General features: G+C 45.2%; 1 protein-coding gene across 3 annotated transcripts in view; it reads right to left on the bottom strand.

The window, feature by feature from the left end:
• PAK5 (p21 (RAC1) activated kinase 5) overlaps positions 1–20,339 on the bottom strand; it is a 91,294-nt gene that overhangs the window by 9,326 nt on the left and 61,629 nt on the right. For all 3 annotated transcript variants that reach the window (XM_086745335.1, XM_086745334.1, XM_086745336.1), the window contains exons 3-5: positions 9,581–10,378; positions 3,389–3,880; positions 1,495–1,628 (exon numbers count right to left, since the gene is read on the bottom strand). In XM_086745335.1, the coding sequence (XP_086601461.1) occupies positions 1,495–1,628; positions 3,389–3,880; positions 9,581–10,378 (1,424 nt within the window). The remainder of the gene's footprint in view (positions 1–1,494; positions 1,629–3,388; positions 3,881–9,580; positions 10,379–20,339) is intronic.

Below are 20,339 nucleotides of genomic sequence, written 5' to 3'. Positions count from 1 at the left end.
TTTGGTAGAAAAATAAACAGCAAGAGTCCTCACTTCTGTGCACGTGTGCAAAACCCCACTGTGGAAGAAGCCATCTGCCACTACGCGATGGCCGGGATGGGTTGTGCACCCCAGTACCGCTGCCCCATCACTGCACGTCCCCAGCATCTCTACTAAGTGAGCAGAAAATCACCCGTGGAAATTTCTGCTTTAACTTTGCGTGTCATTTGCAGTATTTTAGCAAAATCTTTGAGAGAAAGTCATGCAATGTAAAAAAAAAAAATACCCAGAATATTAAGGAAAGACTATTTTGAGTTAAAAAATAGATGACAGCTCTTAAAAAGTGGTGTCCTGGGAACATCTGTTTGCCGTTAAACTCCTGTCAGAAATAGCTAAGATAGAGCTTTTCACGTTTTGGAGAGCAGTAGTTAACAAATGACTTCCAATATTGGGATTTATTTCAGCACATCAGCTAAGGCAACACTAAAAAATTAAAATACCTGTGTTACAACTCTGCTTTTGGTAGGATCTAAGAGCATCATTAAACGATGAGAGAAGGCAAGTTTTCTCATTTACTATTCCTTGCTTTTCTTCTTGCTCACCTAAATACGCTCCCACTAGTTTGGTGTGGAAATTTTAATTTTTTTTTTTTTATTCAAGAGGAAAAAATTAAATAAAGAATTCTTCTTCCCTGTCTCATTTTATCCTGCTTATCAGGAAATGATGAGTGAAGATCAGCTGTAAAGAGGGCTGTAAAATCCAGTGTCTCCACTCAGCAGCGGAAGAGTGGTTCCATACACTACTGCTTCTGTGCTGGCGAACCGCCTTCTTTAAAGATACAATATTAAGTGAAATAAGGGAACAAGCTCTACTGTAAGCACAAATATTCTGATACAAAAATACTTCTCCCACTATATTTTAGGCTTGGTTTGCAGTTAACATTTCTGACAGCGTGGTTACATGGGTTATGAACATGGAGAGAAACCACCCTTAGAACTGATGTAGTTATAACAGTAAAAACAATACAGATCACCAAACAGGGAAAATAATTTTTTTTTTGCCATTTTAGGAATTAATGGATAAAAGTCATATTGCTGCTAAATTACCACCTGAAGTGCTAGCAAATCCCCATCTACCTTTCAGAAATTTCTTTCCCTTCTATTTAAAAATGCTGGTACTGACAGGAATTTGTCTGCAGTGGCTTATTTATGCTGGTAAAGTGAACATGCTACAGCACATATATGTATGTGTGCATATACATACACACACACGTGCATATATAGCTATACATACACACATATATATTTATGCATACACATTTTCCATGTATGTATATTGTATGTATTTTTACGTTTGTCTTATGTATTTTGTGTATATATACAAAGCAATAAATATATATTAAAATATATATTAAAAAATACATATTTAGAGCCAGGAAGTACCCAGCTTCCCTCCTGCCCAGCTTACACCATGGGCTTTACGCTGCCCGTCCCCGGCGCAGCGCACCCAACCCACCTCGTGTGAGTCACTATATCTGTCAAAGCGCCGCCCTCCAGAAACTCCATCACAACCCACAGCTCATCACCAACAAGGTAACTGTTGTACATGTCAACCACGTTTTCGTGATGGTAATCTCTCATGATTACAACCTGTGAGGAAGAAAAAGACGGCATGTGAATTGCTACAGGCGCTACCTGACACTTGTTTTGACCTTCTTCTTCACTGTGCTTTTCTCTTTGTGCTCAGTAAAGGTTCTGCTATGAATCACATCCTCCCTAATCCTTATGCCAACGCGTAAACAAAATCAATATATTTACATAAAAATAACAGTCATCGTAAATGCATTAGCAAGAAGGAAGAATCTTTAGTTGCCAAATTATAAGTAGTAGATAATAGGACTTTTTTTTTTTTTAGACTGCAGAAGCAGGGCTGTTTATTTCACTGCTTTTTTATTGCCACTTGCTTTGAGTACAACAGAGATTATTTTTTTTTGACCTGATCAATTGCTCAACCCATCAAAGTCGTCTTCATCATGTATCAAACTGTACTTTGCACAGTATTTTAACAGAATGCTGGTAATATAGGGGATATTCATATCACAACTCAAATCTCACATCTAAAAGGACCTGTGCAGAACTGGGACCACAGTGACAGCAGCCCAGCCGAGGTGGTGACCATGACCACCACTGTGGGATGTCAGAAAGGCCATCAGGAGAGCAAACAACGGCCAAGAAAAGCTTCATTATAGATGGAGGAATTTCAGCACTGCTGAAAATAAATTTTCAGATGACATGAGTGACTGGAGCGTGTCGGGGAAGCAGCTTGGTCCTGCACAGCATGTAGGACCTGCTTCAAGATGTTACCACTCAAGAGATGCTTGGTTAGAGCTACCAAGACGCAATTCAGCGCAGTCTTCCAGCAGAGGCAAAACGAAGCCAAAATATCCAGTACAGTCACGGACTATGCAAAGGAGAACTGTGTGAAGTTTGTTAAAAACTAGTATTTTAATTTTAAAATGTTAAGTTTTTAAAGAAACCAGTGTGTTATGTGCTGAGGGAAGATCCTTTCATAGTTAACATACAGGAAACAAATGACAGAATCAAAAGTTAGTTCTCACAAGAGGTTTCCTGGAGGACCTGCAGGGCTTTTGGTGTTGATCAGCATATTCACTGATCTCAAAAAAGGGAGAGGAGAACATGCATCCGTAGCTTCTTTAAGGGAGGAAGGAGTAAAAAAGGAGAAACTCTCTGAGTTGCAGAAAGAACTCTCAGCACCAAACTGGGTGAACAACTGACACATGAAAACCAGTGTTCTTAAATTTAAAATAATGTACATGATGGAAACAATCTTCCATGAGCAGTTGTGGGCTCTGAACTGGCTGCAGCCACTCAGGAAAGGCGACGTGGGAATTAACACAGATGGTTCCATGAAAAAGAGACTGTCAGCTCTCTGCTTAGTAACCATCAAGAAAGCAAAGGGACTGCTAATAGTTAGGAGAGGAAAGGGGGAGGAAACAAAAAGCACGTGTACGCCAGAATACGGCGCACATGCTTCTTGAACAGTCTGGTTAGTTTGGATCCTCCATTTTGGAAGAATAAACTATACCAGCGAACGGGCAGAAAAGGCAGCCAGGCCGTATCTACGCACCTGATGGGCTGCATGGACCAGCTAACAGATTTCTTAGCTGTTTACTGTGACTTCCCACTGCATTACAGGTTTAAAGCCAGGAGGAGATGCAGCTGATTTGAAACTGGTCTGGTTATACAATACTTATACAGCACAGATGCCTGTGGGACTCACCACCTTCTTTAGAAAAATATCAATTTGGCTCTTGAAGTTGTCATTTGGCCCACATCACCTGTTGAAGCTACCGCCCGCAAAACCCATTGCACCACCCAAAACAACGTACCTCATTAAAGAGCAGCTCCCTTCTCTGCTGTTTCCTGAGATCCATCTTCTTTACAGCGACTTGCTTTCCCGTGTGCTTCTCGGTGGCAATGCAGACAATACCCGTGGAGCCCTCTCCGATTTTGATGAAGCTGTCCAAGTACTCCCGGGGGTCGCCGGGGCTGACCACAAGCTGCAGGGCAGCTCTGAACTGTTCGTGGGACACCCTGGAGGGCTGCTGGTCTGAGGAGGATCCCCAGCTGGGTGGAGGATAAGCACTTGACGTGATACTTGGGGAGCTGGGGTAGGAGGCGGTGGAGATATAGGGAGAGCTGGGTTGGAGAGACGGCTGGTGATAGTGGGACGCTTTGTGGTAGACCAGAGGGTACTGGTAGCTGCTGCTTGAATAGCTGACTTTGCTCTGACTTTGAGGTAGCTTTACTGGGCCCCTGGGGTAGGTGTCTGATCCAGAGAGCGGTGGGCTAACGACCAGCTGCGCTCGATCATAATCCACCTGCAACGCAAAAGCAGATGAGTGAACGCGGGTGAACAGCCACCTTTCTTGCCGTTCATACACTTGGTTCATTTTTGGCACCCCCAGAGGTCCTCAGCGGGTGCCGGCGCAATGTGGTCCCACCTGTATCTGTTCTCAATGTGACAATGCTGCCCTGTACGTGCAAGGAGATTTTTAGACCATTGGGCTGCTGTCTTCATCAGCACTAAAATGAGGTCAGGGAAGACCACGAGATCTTTTGTGCAACTCAGGTGTACTTTTCTGTCCAGGTACCTGTTTGTAGATACGATAATCTTTGTTTAATGAAAGCGTATGCTCCAGAAAGTGTATTTGCTCGGCATCTGCAGTGCCCTGCAGGCTCTCTGGGCCATTTCCTCCAACAATTCATCCCTTTCACAACCAGCAGCCCTTTGGCAAATTCCAATTTGTGTCTTTCCTTTCATATATCAGCTACTGGGTTTTGATTCTCAGCCCTTAAGTCTTTTTCTTCTGCTTTTCTCCAGCAATTCAGGGATCACCCAACCTCTTCTTGTGGAGGTGGCGGTACCCTGAAATCCCCGTCATCTCCTGCCTTGCCCTGCTACCAGCTATTGTTGAGTGACTGCACACATGAGTATGACGAGGAGCCTAATTCAATTTACCATTTCTTAAATCACGTTCCAGAGTGACACACCACTTAACTGCAGTGTCACGAAACCGCTAATTTTCATCTGAAATCAGAGACAATCGCACAGGAAATTATCCCGATGGGAGGCCTTGTTCATTTGCAGGTCCCTTCCTTTCTTTTTATTTTTCAAGCTTTTCTAAGCTTCTTAGACTGAAAGCAAATTAATACTTCACATTTGCAAACTTAATAGTTTGCTTCTATCCAAACCAAAAAAAAAAAAAAAAAGGATGTAAGACAAAAAAAATCCCCCAGAAAAGAGCATCTCCACATTTACGATACAACATACGTGACTCCTGACGATGTGTGGAGCATCTCGGGGCAGGGGGGTGGTTCGACACAGGCTCATGATGTAGCACAATTACAAATAATTACGGCAATGAGTTCATTTAATCAATCAATTTCGGTGGCAGTGCACAAGGGTGGACAGAGCAGCAAACTACACAGCTCACGGTTGCTACTATTACTGCTGGCTGCCGGCCAGGAGTCCCTGATCCATGTTAGTTAAATGCACATTAATCTGAATTTGGCAGTGTAATCAAGGACCCAACTGAACTGTGAAATTGAATTCTGCGGTGGAACATCATTTGACCGTTTTATGCTAAGACTGCAAAAAAAAAAAAAAAAAAAAAATCTGCCGCAGCATCAATTTATCACTGTAGGCTGCCGCACAGCGAGGAGGAGTTTCTAGCTGGAGTCGCCTCGGTGCGAGGAGAAAAGCCTCCAAGCACAATATTATATCAGCGCTTCCCCACCTCGTGCGTGAGCCGGGTGCGCCCATCTTTTCATTTCACGTGAGGTGTAGCAGGGAAGAGGGAATGTCTCTCCGGAGGGGCTGCTCTGAGACTTTCCTTGGAAACACGAAGCTGGAGGCCACTTCTGCCTGAGATGCGCACGCTGACAGCTACCAGCCATACGGAGCATCCGGCGAGCACGTAACAGCGTTGTACAGCCTCCTCCTAGGATGCCGGTTTTGTTTAAGCGAAACATCCACATGATTACAGCCGTAATCTCACTTACTCCGTCAGGCAGGGGTAGCCATAAAGTAGAAGGGGGTCAGAGACATCACGAATTTCATGAAGGACATTACATCTGCCAAACTAATTAACACGGAAAAGTGCTCAGATGGTTTGGTCGAGGGAGGGGAAACTCAATCTAGCCCTGTCCTATATATCTGTGCACGTAGTGACACGTAAATTATTGCTTTGGCTGTAAATACACAGTTTTCTTTTAACTGGGGAAAGCCTTGTCTAGAAATGCAAGCTGGATAAACCCACACTAATGAATTATTTGAGGCTTCACCCATGCTTGATATTTCTGAGCACGTCCCAAGCTTAACAAATTGGCAAAAGTAAATTCTGCAATGAAATTTTAAAATGAAAATTCAGGGGTTCAGTGTGCTTCCTAAGAATTTTTGAAAGCTTTTCGAGGTTAGCACTGCAGTATAATGTAAACTCATTCACGTCCTGAATCCCACGAAATCTTAGGAAAAATCAGGAGCTATAATGAGTAAATCAGCTGAACCTCTCCTCCGAGGCTGTGTCCTGACGCAGCGCTTCACATCACAGCAAAATCGAACACACTTTATTCCACTAATAACTCTATTTCTGCTACTGAGTGCAGTTACCTGCTGAAAGGAAATTCTTTAAATACCACAAAGGAAAGAAGAAACCAGTCCCGCGCTCATTCAAGATCAGGTCAAAGGAGCAGCCGAAGCTCTGGCACGACATCCATCACGGTGCCGCGGCGTGACGCGGTACCCTGCTGCTGCTGGCCGGGTTGCTTCACCAGCTCGCAGGATTACCCGCATCCCCACGCGGCCACGTCGGCAGTCGGGTCTTCTTGTTGTTAAAAGGTGGATGCAACGCTTGATGACGGCGATGCCCTTTTCGTACTGCGTGCAGAGGAAACACCTGCTTGTTCATAAGGGGTACCTACCCCACAAGGCAGGCTGCCCGGGCAGCCTTTCAGCCAAACAGGTGTCCCCACACACTCTGCAGTCGGACTGCGGCAGAGACGGCAGCAGCAGCCCTGCAGCCGGAGCCCGATCCTCCTAGGGGAGCAGCAAGCTCCCAGTGAGATGGGCTCACCTTTCCGTAAACGTCAAAGGGATTGACGTTTGATTCGGTTTCAGTCTGTCGAAGCAAAAGGTGTGGAAGGGGTCTGTAAATCACACGGAGATTGCAAGGGGAAAGGTGCTTCGCTGGTGGAAATCTCCGAGATTCCCTGTTCCACATAGAGCACTTGCAGAAAATTACTGGCATGTGAATGAGAAAATAGGGGAAAAAGGAGAGGGTTTCTGACAGTAAAGGCCTGGTTCTGCCTCCACCTGGCTGGAAATGTCCTCATGGCGCGGAGCGCCTGCAAAACACACAGCAGGAAAACAGCAGTGCCGAGCAGCGGCCAGATTAGAGAGAGGCCTCTGCTACCTGACAGCAGCACAAGGTAGGGAAGGGGAGAGCAGAAATCACGGCCCCTTGGAGGAGGAACAGAGAGGAGAGGGTCACGGAGAGCTGCTACCAAAACCTACAGGGAAAGGAGCTTTGCAATAACAGGAGCTGGTGCAAAAAGTTAAAGAGGGTTGCCTGCGATGAAGAGGAGGGTAAAAAGAAAACATACTGTACAGAGTGTCCAAAACCAAGCAGACCTGGTGGGATGAGTTTGATACTGTGTGACAACACTGAAGAGATGCCACTGAGCAAAGTGGGACGTAATCTCTGTGCTGTGAGGGAACCACAGCAGATGCTGTGACCCCATGCAAGCGTTACTGGAGTTAGTCCACAGAATAGGAGAGCAGCTGGGTAACACAGGGGTGGGCTGGACAGAACTAAATCTGAGCCTCTGGCTTCCTACAGCTCCATGGTCCCACTGCCTGGTGGTGGCCAAGCCCAGCACAGTGCAAGTCTTCTGACCTAACACCTCTGAAATCACTGATGATGAAACAGGGCTGACATTTGATTTATCTGAAATCTATCACCTGCAAATAACCCTGAAGTAAGTCTGCTCTTCACATCTACAAGCCAAAATGAATATCTTTGTTAAACGCATTGTGAAGCCATGCATTTGTGCCGGCAGACTTTCTCACTGCTTACTCCCCCCCACCTTTTAATTATACTTCAAAGCCAATCTCATTTGTAAAATATCTGATTTGAGACCTGATTGTCATTTAGTAAGCCCATTTGATGAACCATTATCTTACTAATGCCTCCTTGAAAAGAAGACTCTTCAGCAATCATCCAAGACAAGAAACTGCTATTCACTTCCAGGAGCTGGGGACGGGTTTGGGAATTGAAACTGCTGCATTTAACGGTGAATCATCAAGTTTCAATACACCAAGACTGTAGGAGTGTTTTTGATGCTCTGAGGAAAGGAACAGCTCACAATGAATCGTGCTCGGAGGCATCTTTTTTTTTTTTTTAATAAAAGTTGTTACTGCATTTTAATGAGATATTTTTCAAAGTGTTTGTGCTTGAGTCCTGTAAAACATATCTCTGTCTTCTACTCTACTGAAGGCTGTAAAATTTGCCACAGCAGGCGCAAGAGAGTCTATGAATTACTGGATTTGTCTTTCTCCTTTCTAAACTCTGACAAAATGATTGCTTTCAATGAAGTAAAAGGTAGACAGCCGACCCTAGGCTTTCCTCACAATTTCCAGAATCCACATTTAATGCCACAGTCTGGTACGCATTTAACTACCCACACGCATCCCTCCCACCACACCTCGAGCTCGGGAAAGGCACGCAGAGACCTGGTAACTTTTCTACTCCTCCCATAATTTATCCTCAACGTTCAAAGCCCTGCTCTGTGCTTTAATGCAACATGGAATGCAAGTGCATCCTCTCCCTTTACCGCGGGGCACTGATTAAAACTTTGCACCCCAGGATCAGCAAAGCAGCCAAAACCTGAGCAAGCAAGAAAGAGGCATGACTCCAGCATAAGGCTATCGCGGATTTGCAGAGGTCTGGGGCTTCTGGGTCTGCAGCTGCACAGGACCACGTTCACAGTGCATACAGTCAGTAAGAAAATGCGCCATTCAGATCATCACCGCACAGCAGAGTGGATCTCAGCACCTGACAAGCTACCTACTTCAGCACATTTGGGAAGTCACAGCAACCTAAGATTGTTTCAGCCCTGGAAAAATGAGCTATCATCTCAGCGCCCGTTGCTAGGGGAACTCGGTGATGTTCGATACAATCTACACTGAAGAAAAAAACATCTCTCGCAGAATATTGGATACTTAAGCAGGTCATCATCGCAGCTATGTGACTGGACGTGTAAGAAAAGCGTTATTCTCTTAACTGAACAAATAGTTACAGCAAACTATCACAAGCAGGGTCGGACAGCTTGTATGGGTAATATTCCTCACGTGACTTAGAAACGGCAGAGGGGGTCTCAGATTTGTGCAGAGGAGCTGCTTGTAGATATCACAGCTGAAATAGATCTTTTCACATCAACTCCTCTTTTTTAACTACATCTAAAATGTCTTGGGAGAGAGAAGCTGCTTTGCTTTAATTTCACTGCTTATAAACAAAGAGGAGAGTAGTGAGCCCCTACTCTCATTAGCGGCAAAGGGTCTTTAAACCTTGTAATATAAATATAGAATAAATACAATATAAATATTAAAACACAGAGTTTTCAGCCTTGCACAGAAACAATTAAAATACGAAAGTATCTGATATACAAATCAGAGCAGCTTCTCACCTCCCACTGAGATCTGCACAGGCACATGAACTCTTAATTCTACAAAAGCTGTCACAGACCTTGGGGTTATTGGGAACTCCAAGTAAGGCCCCCAGAAGCGGGGCATTTTCCAAACCTGCCCTTTAATAAATAACTTAAACCCACTGGCATCCATTTTCAGATACTCAAGTAAAGCAGGTAGGTTTTCGCACCCACCAAGTGGCAGCCACGCAGCTCCTGGGGATGTTACTGACCGTGTTGGGCACTGCATGCCCAACCATGGCTCCTTGCCCTTAATTTTTTGCACTCTCATTTTGGAGAGGTTGATCCTTGCCCTGGCAGCACTGTCACGTTACCTTGGGGATGCCTGCTGCAGTTTCGGACAAGCGGGGGTAGGTGTAGGAGCTGTAGGAGTGTCCTTGCTGGTGTGCTTTAAAAGCGCTTGCTCCGTAGGGCATGGCCGGCTCCTGCAGACCGGAGCCTGACCTAGACCTCTGCCTCATCGCTGGCTGAGGGCTCGCTGGGTCCACGTAGGACGACTTTGGCCTCTTGTCGTAGTCATCCTTGCCCAGGCCATGCCCCCAGTCGCCATCACTGTACTCCAGCCTCTCCTTGGGGCACTCGCTCTGCACCGACGCTCGGGACGAGGTGTAAGGGAAGGGATCTCTATAGTCCAGGGAGGATCCGCTGGGGATCCGCTGATACTCCAGCTTTAGGCCACCATATTCCAGCGGTTTGGGCTTTGTCTCCAGTTGCGGATGGTAATCTGGGAGGAACCTGGAGAGGTCTGACTGCAGGGGCGTCACTTCTGAATAATAGATGTCCCGGGAAGTCACCTTCATCATGTGCCCATTCTGCTTGGCGGCATAGCTCCCTTTGTAGTACCTGTCCAACTCTTCCCCGTAAAGAGTCTTGTCTCGATATTTTTCCACGACATAGTCTGTTGTAGTGTCCGACTCACTAGAGTACTGGGAATACGTGATGTAACCATTTTCTTCCTGATGCCTTGGCACGTGGTTTGCGTTTCCTTGGTGGTGGGTAGGAGGACTTTCCTTCCGCAGGGAATTGGATCGTGTCACCGAGATATTGTCGAACTCTTCAAGCAGGCCATTGATTGAAGTATCTTTGTGAGGCTTGTTTCCTCTAACAATAGTCTGGGAATAAAAAATCGCTTTGATTAAATACTGATTTTAGTTTAACATCTGACCAAGAAAACCACTGAAAAGAGAAAAGTTTATAATTGACTCAGAAATACCTGTAGCGATGTTCTTCAACCACATACCTCAGAATAATCCATTGCTAGAAAAGAATATCTCAATAAATACTTATGATAGGACATGGAGAAATGAATAAACAACAAGGGGTTAAATTCAGTGTACACCGTAAGACCAGATTTGGCATGCAACCCTGCAAGACACTCTTAAAAAGCCCAGTTTAAGAGATGAGTGTTCAGCAGGCAACAGCAAAGATGATTAAAACCACTCTTATTTTTTATTCACTATTATTCAGTTGTAGACATCAAGCCAAACTCGTGGGCTGAATCTGATTTACAGGGTATGGATCAGCTAAACAAAAACCATTCAGCAGTCACTTCTACACGTTATTTTAATAAATTGTTGGAACGGAAAGTAGCATATCGTTTGCTAGGCACCGGGTTTGGATTTTTTTTTATAAAACGGTATGTTCCTGGGTAGCAGAATTACCACTGGGGACTGCCTCTTAGTTAACCTAGCATAAGAGACACTTCAGGAAGAGGGAAAAATAATGCTTAACTACATCTCCTTCTTACAATACACAGCATCCAGCAAACCATTGTACACAGCTATGGCTTTGGGACATCTCCATCACCGATGCCATGTGGCAGCAGCCGGTGGTGGCCCTATTTGTGCCCTAATACTGTGAAGTCCCCCCAGCCCTGGATGATGAGTGTGTAGGAGCACTGCAGACATGAACTTGCTCCCACAGGTTGCCCACAACCCCCTGTCCATCCCTACTCATTTCTGTCCAAAATACTGGTGCTGCTGGTAGGATGGTAGGAAAGCAGTGCTTGGTCAAAACTCCCCTTCAAGAAAGAGTGACTATTTTTTAGCTAGTACCATCTGAAGACTGTAATACATGGTTGCATCCATTTTTCAGCAGTTGACTCCCACTGAGCGCTGCTTCACATTTATAAACACCCCACAAGAATAAGATGTACAGATTACGAGCTGGGGCCATAAATCAATGTGGCTCTACTGAAAACACATTTGCTTTGCTGATTTGCTTCGGCTAAATAGCTGCGGCTGTATCTTATTTAACTTACTGAGTATTTGAACGGAGTTGCTGTGGTCACACCAAGGGAGATCTCCATCTGTGAGCTGCAGCCTGCTCATGTTGCATGCTGATTACGGTCTACTGGACACCAGCCATGGCATACTGGACACCAACCACGCCATATCGGATACCAAGCGTGGCATCCAGCCTGGCCACCGGCCCTTCATTCACTGCAACGCTGACAGAAGATGCTCTGCTCCAGGCATGGTAAGGCCGCTCAACCCGTGCTTGAAAGCGCGCAGGGGCTCAAACGTTGTCAAAATATGCATTGCAACACTAATAAAATCACTTTTCCACAAAATTAACAGCAATGTACTTCTCTGTTATTCAGCAAAAGGCAGCTGAGGAAAACTGGGCTACAAGCAAAGCAGTCCTGACCTCACGCTGACCCCTGCTCTGATTTATGTCCGTAATTACTTCCCTAGTTTGCTATTTTGAAGCTAGTGATACCGAAACAATAGGACAGCAGAAATAAGGGACAGCAAATAGATCACTCCCTTCGCCTGTGAAGCCATTCAGCAAGACGAGAGGAATTGGTTTCACTCAGCTACAGCCTCTCTGGCAGGATGACTGCGCGATCATTCATATTTAATTATCACATAATAAACCAGCAACATTCGACAATGAAATGCTTATAATTGAAAACAAGATTGAAATACCCAACTGCCACCCTGCTTCCCCCGTGGAAATGCATGCCAAGGAGTAAAATGCCAATTTAATATTCTCTGTGGGACTGGCCTTCACAACAGAGAGGTTTCCTGGAGCAACCCGCGTTGTGCCTGCACAAAAGGACCTCAGAGCCGGAGGGAGCCCCTGGGAACACAGCGGCCTCTTCAATTACAGGAAAGAGGAGTTTTCCCTCTGCTCCTCCAGGCAGATGCTCTCTGGAAGCAGGATTTTTTGATACCTTCAGAAGGAAGATTTGGAAGAACGCAGTTGAGTGTTTGTGTTAGGGAATTCATCGACAACAAAACCCTGCAGTTTAGGGATTTTCTGCAGACAGGTGCATGCTTGAGAGCCAACTTTTTGATTAGGAGGACTTAAAAAAAGTACTAGTAGTAAAATGGTCTTGCTGGAAACTCCGGTTTTCAAAAAAAAGCATTTCCCACCGAAGCCCCAGGCTGATGAAGCAGTCTTGGTTGGCTCTGGGACCTCAGTGCTGTCTCATCCCGACTGATGAAGTTAAGGGGATGAAGTTAAGGGGATTAAGACCTAAAACCCTTTTGTTTTCCCCCAGCACTTTGAGGAAGACCACTGGCAAAAAATGACTTGCAAGGGTGATGGCTGTAATTCCTATTCCTCTCTATGAGTAAATTAAAAGGGCCAGCGCAAAGGGAAGACAAAACTTACCTACCCCAGAGGCACACTTTCTACAGACTAGTCTGTGCTTTATCACTATTAATAACAATTATTAGAATTATTTATTATTAATAACAACAATATTTCTATTTGCTTTGGCTTGGTTTTAAAATTAGCACTTCCCTTACGTGAAAGAACATATATCTTGGTGAGATGCCTCTGGCTAAATCGGACAGCCTATACAAGCTTGTTTTTTTCCCAAGGAGACCTCTAGTGTTATCCCTATGAAAAGAACAGTAGTGTCCATAAAGCAGATAATTTAGGAAGCGTTTCACCGAAACCCTGTGAAATATGTTATATTGTCAAGTATCCTGCTATCTGAATAGAACGTCAGGTGTTTAGACAAAAATCTGAAATAGAGTGAGTGCCTCTCTGGCGGGCAGAAATTTACCAGGCTCAAAACCCAAATTAATATCCCAAAGCAAGGATCATTCTAGAAGAGTAATAAGAGTAATTGCTCTGTAAGGATGCCCACAGAGAATCAAAAATTAAAAAATAAAATCAAAGAAGCTGTTATAAAGAATGAAACATACGTTGCATCACATTAACCTGCCCTGAAGTAATTTACTACAGAGAAAGCGTGTGCCAGGGGCTCACCAGCACCCGCAGCTTTCCTGGGAAGCACAGTATTTTTAGAAAGAAGCCAGAGACCGAGAACAGCCATAACGACAGCCCAAATTCCCAAACCCGAAAGCCTAATGTTAGCACCAGCGCCTGTACCCAGGTTCAAACAGCGGAAAGACCGAATTGCTGACGCGGGGGTCTCGGTTTGGGAACGCAGACTCCGGTTACTGCATCACCAGGCTGTGCGCTGCATCGGCGAGCAGAGGGAAAACCTCCCGGGACTGAAACACAACGGCAGGAATCACAAAAGATGGGAAAATTCTAGCTTTTAACTTAAAAAACAAAACAAAAACTTTGAAGGAAAATGTAACAGAAAAAGGCCACATTGAAAGTAATTGTGATAAACACCATTATCCTGGTAATTAGTTTCACGGGAACTACATTTTGTATCTATTTATATAATTTTTATCTCTTTTTCTTTTAACCACTCACCGGTTTCGAAATTTTTAAACTTAAGGAATTTTTGATGCTGCTGCAGGTAAAGTAGATAGTTAAAAGCAAAGCATTATTAGCAAAGGCTGACGGGCAGAGATTTATGAGGCCTCTGTTTCTGTCTATTGAGATCACATTATGGAAACCTGTACAACGCCCCGGCACACGTGAAAAACAGAGACCGAGCCCTACCGCAGGTGCAGCTTTCACCGGGTTCCCCACGGAAAGATGGAATTTGCTATAGTCAATACCCCATGTTTATTAAAGGACGTTTTTCAGCGCATTGTGCAATTTAGGAGGGATCAATGTTACAAGAAATGAAGGAGTGCCGGTGAATTTTATGCTACTGTTACCATCACACATGAAAATCAATGGGGCGCAATCTCTGTGAATTAAAGCGCGGTACTCAGAAGCTGTAGCTCTCATTTCATTTCCATTGCTCTCTGGACAGGTTTGGCGTTTGCTTTGGAGCTCGGTGACAGTAGACATCCTTCATGGTGTTTCTGTAGTGGTCTGTCCTCCGGTGATAAGCTATAATGGATCTGTCTGTAAGAAATGCTGTCTTGCCTTGTTTCCAAAAGGAGATGAAAAACAGCTTCTGCGCTCAAATACTGTATTAACCTTGACAATAATGAAGTGGGTAATTAACTGTTTTGCCCTAATACGACCTTGCATTTATTGTCTTTAAAACTACTATACTCCACACACTCGTTAAGAATATATCATCCTTTGTCCTCCCAGAGCTGTGTTTTCAGAAATTGATGGGGAATTAAAATCTCTCTGATGTGCAGGGTTAAAAAAAAAATTAAAAAAAAAGGTCTTTTAAGGAAATGTCACCCTTATAAACAGCCAAACTGAACTCTGATTTTGCTTCTAGCTAGCTTCTCTACTCATTTGCATTACACATACACTAGAAGCCCAGCCTATGCATATCTGAAAATCATTTTTTTTTCTTAAGAAAAGGTGCATAAAGCACAGCTGGTCAAAGTAATCTAAGTGTAAGTGACGGATGTGTCAGAAATTTATCTTCTTGTGTTGCAAGATGTTCAAAGTATTCGAAGTTGTGTTCACGGCACCACGTTTTACTCCCCAGCGCACGCAAATGTGAACAGCACTACCTTGGGGACAAAAACTGATACCTGTCATCGCATCAGAAGGAAAACTGCCTTTCCCTGTAAGTAAAAGAGTTTCATAGCTGCAGACAAGGGTGTAAGAAAAATGAGGGGTCTGCATTTGATCTGTCCTCACCAGAAGTTGTTGTGAGATCTCAGACCAAGCAAATTCCTTGGAGGAGCTCAAAATACCTGGAGATCCTCAAAACTCCTGGAGACAGCCACAAGCATGCAGCAAAAACCTCCTTTTCCCAGCAGCCTGGGGGGCAACATAAGGTGGGCTCCTTTCCCTTGTTTGTGAGGCTAAATTTGAAATCTGAGCTGCCGTTCTGAGGGCTGACACAAGGACGAGGCTCAAAGCAGAAGATGGGAGATGAGAGACAAACACCTGCTCACAGCCTCCAACAGCTAACTTTACGCATATAAGTGAACATGCTGCCAGGGAGAAGGAGCGGTGGCAGTTGAAAGCCCAGTGACAGGAGAGCTCAGAGCCATCCTTGCGATTCAGTGAATGCTTAACTACACCTAAATGGAGAAGCTTCATGAGAAAGGACTGAAAAACATTTCTGTACCTCCATCCCCTCTTTCACCCACTGCTGATGGCATCATGGCAGGCTGTGCTTCCCATGCTCACGGCAGAAGTGCCCCACCAGTGCTGCATTGCCATCTGCAGGAGACAAGCTTGTGCATCTGCCTTGGATATTACATAAAAGACTGTGTTTAAAAGAAAGTGCAGGAGTCCTGCCTATTTTTCGGACAAACAATGTTTGGAGACAAAATTAAAGACTGTGTTGGGGCTGAAGTCATATCCCTCTCCTCTCCATTTCCTCCCACCTAACCTAGGTGGGCAAGTGTCTTGCGGAACTCATTCCTACATTGCGCTTCCCAAAAGTCCCAGGGTTAGGAAGTCCCCTAGGTCTTGGCACAGTGGCACTGGGTGACCTCTCCATGCAGCCAGCAGATCTGCTCCTCACCAGCTGCCACCCCAGGGCTCTCTCCCTTTGGGTGTCATCTGCTCCCACCATCGGTGCGGGGTCCTCTTTGTGAACATGTCTACGCTACATCTGTATGCTTGTACCGTGAGGGAGGTAATTGGATGTATTTGCTGCTTTGAACTCCCAAGACCAAAACCCAGCTTCTGGCTGTGGGACCACCCACCTTCATCCTGAGACAGAACTGGAGGTGATACAAACTGTGCAAGTTAGAAATAAGTGCTGCATTTGGGCAGCTGCCTCCTGACCTCAGCAGGCAATGAGCAGATACAGCCAGACATACGGATGGGCCGGCACCAGCGACTCACACCAGCCAAACACCTCATTTCCCCATGGAAATACAAAACACGAAACTCAGTGGGAAGTTTAAGGAGCTTGTGTCATACAGCATTACCCTGGAAACACGCCCTTTGCAACTGAAACTCATCAGATAGGTGGCGAGAAACAGTGCTGGATGGGAAGAGACATCATTTATCACTCTACATCCTCCAGTAGTGTCCTACGGGATCTGCTCCAGTTTTGATCTACAGCCTGTCTACAAAATGGCTATTACTCAGCGCTAGTCACAAGCAATATACCACAGCCAGGAAAGTGTGTCAGAACATTTCTTCCTGAAGTCTGTAATTTAGAGCTTGGTTTACACCTGGAAGCCTCAGAATTTATATCATTTCTGTTATGAATCTCTTCCTAATTCTCATTCTCTCCATAAAAATAATAATTAAAAAAATAATCATTTCTAATATCCCACAATTCCCTCTTAGGGGGAGGAGTTCTGCAAATTTCACCAGTGCTGGATGTCTCAGCTGGGCGAGGAGGTATGGGTCTCTGCCTCCCGGACCAAACACATACTTCACACCACAGAGTGACCCGGCAAAACCAGGAGCATGAGACCACGTCACCTGTTGCTTGCCATGAAGTGTCTAAGCACATGAGCCATGATTTGTCTCATTAATTTCTCAAATCCCTTTCTAGCAGATACAGAAATTCCTGTTTGGGACGGCGCTTAGACAGGACCTTTTCCATGCACAGAAGATACTAAACATAAATGAAAACTCCCAACGGAAAATGCAGTCAGGTCCACCTCCACGGTTTTCGCTAGCTGGGAAGGCAGAAGCCCCCAGGCAATGAGCCCACGGGGGCTGCAGGATGTGCCATGTCTGGGATGTGCTTGTCAGCAGAGCTGACTCAGCATCCCTGGATATGAAAAAGCAGGTTTTACTCTGTCCACCCACTATCATCCGACATCTGCTGCTAACAGTATAGCTTCTTTTTTGCATTATAACAGAAAAGGCAACTGATACCTTGTCGTGGTTTTGTTAGTGAGGGGGGGCCTAAGGTGGTAGCTTCTGTGGGAAACTGCTAGAAGTCGCTCTCCTTTGTTCAGGGGACTTGGCCAGGCCTAGGGCGGACCCACTGCTGGCCAAGGCCGAGCTGATTGGTAGCAGAATGTCCCGTGAGAACGCCTCTGCGACAACGTATTTAAGAATGGGAAAACAGAAAAAAAAAAAAGAGAGAAGAGAAGATGTGAAGAAGCTGAGCGGGGGCAGAGGTGCAGAGGGGGAGGCACAGGCCTCATGGGCCTTGCAGGCCTCACCCTCTGGCCTCTCACCAGGCAGCCGACTGGGCCCAACTCGGTCCGGCCCGGCTGCAAGAAGTGGAGAGGAGATGAGAAGCGAATAAGATGTAAAAAAGATCCTGAGAGACATCTGCCAGCCTGTTGTGAGGAATGGCTGCAGACGCCACGGTCAGTTCAGAAGGAGGGGGAGGAGTAATGCGGCTCCTGGCCAAGATTCCCCTGCAGCCTGTGGTGATGACCATGGTGGAGCAGGTTGTCCCCCTGCAGCCCATGGAGGTCCACGGAGGAGCAGAGATCCACTTGGAGCCCGTGAAGGACCCCGTACTGGAGGAGGTGGATGCCTGAAGGCGGCTGTGGCCCGTGGAGGGCCCGCTAGGACAGCTGTTCTGGAGGGACTGAACTCCGTGGAAGAGATGACCCACGCCGGAGCAGTTCCACGAAGGACTGTGGCATAGGGGTGGGACCCCACGATGGAGGAGGGGAGGAATGTGAGGAGTTCTTCCCCCAACCATGAAGCAGCGGCCTGAAACAACGTATGATGAACTGACCGCAACCCCCATTCCCTCTTCCCCCCTGTGCCGCTCAGGGAGGGGAAGGTAGTAGAGATAATGTTAAGCTTGGGAAGAGGGAGGGGTGGATGGAGGTTATCTTGTTCTCTGTCTCATTATCCTGCTGTTTGTAGTAATAAAGAATAGTTTTCCCCAAGTCGAGACTGTTTTGCCCGTGACGGTAACTTTAAGGATTTCTCCCTGTCATTATCTCAAACCTCGAGCCGTTTTTCTTATATCATCTCCTCCTATTCTCTCGGAGGGTGGGGGGAGTGAGAGAGAGACTGCGTAGTCTGGTCCCGATCGGGGCTGAACTACGACATACCTGTACAACACCCGCACTTTCCAAGGCGAGAAGGTCACTGCGGGCAACATCAGCTCAGAAACACCTCCCTCAGAGAGGCTGATTTACCTGTTCTGTATGAAGTCCTCTCCACCATTCCGGTTTCCTTAATACTGGACTAGAGATGCCGAGCTTGGGGGAGCATAATGCTGGGCTATCCGATGGCTACGTTACTCCAGGACCATGCTCCTGTCTCTCTAATAAATTGAGTAAAAAAATAAATCGTTCTCACAGTTTTTCCTTTGGAGGAAGGACAGGTCCCAGAGACTCCTTCCTGTGCATCCACCTCTACAAAAGCATCTCCCGCTCGCTTCTGCAAGCACTACCTGATGAAATGTCGTGGCTGCTCTGGGCCGAGCTCCGCAGCGTGTTTTGGTGGGGCTTGTCCATCAGAGATGGACTGAATGGGTCAGATGAGCCATCACTGGGTTCCTGCTGCTGCAGACCAGCTACACGGAGACGCCTGAAATACACCCGTCTACTTCTGAGCATACACCAAAATACACCCGTCTACTTTGGCATCACCAAAATTTTTTGTTGCCACACAGAGAAGTCACTGCGCAGGTGAGAGCTGAGCTTGGTAACACACAGCCTTCAGATGCATATATCCAATACTATCACATTAATTAACCTGAAAACGGTGGCGTGGCCGGATGTTAATTCCTGCAACACGTAGATGATGGTGACGATGATGAGCTACACTGATGATGTAGAAATGAAATTTACTCAGTTTAAAAAACACATACTACTTGATAGATCAAAATAAAGGTACAGCTAAAGGTTTGAGAGAAGTGTAATATGCTTACCACCACCACTAGTGCCAGCTGTTTAAAATTCTTCAAAAGTAAAATGATGGAAAACTATTTTAAAAAGCGAACCAAAACAGCACTGTGTGATTTGTCACCCTTCACAGTAGTTTTAAAAGTTAAGTTGCCATAACAACAAGAGCAACATTTCATTATAATCACATTCTCCAGTAATTCTTTTGACATTTTAAAATACAAAACTTTAACAAAACATTTAGTTTTAAAATTCCACTGAAACATCTACATTCTAGTAACTTTTCCTTTTTCTTGTTTTTTTTTTTTTTTTAAATATACAAACATGGTTGATATATGTAATTGGAAATACTACTAGAGAATATTAAATGTCAAAAATAATTATTCTGGGTCTGCTTCAAACACATCAGGTACATGCAATTTTAGATGTAATGTGTATACACAGATCTCTCAGACATAGAGCAAATGAGAGTGAAATGTGACCTAAAAGTTTTAGCTTCAGTAAGAAAGTTAGTGTAGTTATTACTGATGAGTTACACAAGCACTTCACAGGGAGAGGAATGGAGAAATCCCAAACCCACTGAATTTCTATTTCACAGGACTTCAGACACAGAATGAAAAAGCAAAATGTCCCCTAAAATGAAATTCCTCAAAAACATTAACTGTGGGAATTTTAACTGCCCTCTTAACAGTGCTGCATTTTCCTAAGGCTGATGGCATTGTTCTAGCATGACAGTGCACAGAGTGGACCTGCTAAGCCAAAAAGCTCTATCAAATCACACCAAAGGCTGTAGATTTTTGGCCACATTTTGTATAAAACCTGTCCATCAATGTCAAACCTTCCTATTTTGTCAAATCAACATTTTCTGGCAGAAGAAGACGGCCAAGTCGGAAGGTCTGTGGCCAGCCTTGGTGATGAACACCAGCAGGACCAGGTATTGTACTCTCCCCCTTTCAAAGCCATGTCGTCTGCCAGTGCCTCCGTGCTAGTGGAATTTTATTTTCTCCCCTAAGGAAGTGGTAAAGCAAATTCAGTA

Source organism: Chlamydotis macqueenii, chromosome 3 (assembly GCF_036417535.1).
Source record: "Chlamydotis macqueenii isolate bChlMac1 chromosome 3, bChlMac1.mat, whole genome shotgun sequence".
In the NCBI taxonomy this organism is placed as follows: Eukaryota; Metazoa; Chordata; class Aves; order Otidiformes; family Otididae; genus Chlamydotis; species Chlamydotis macqueenii.
The sequence above is the reverse complement of the archived record's forward strand: the minus strand, read 5'-3'. Positions and strand labels throughout refer to the sequence as shown.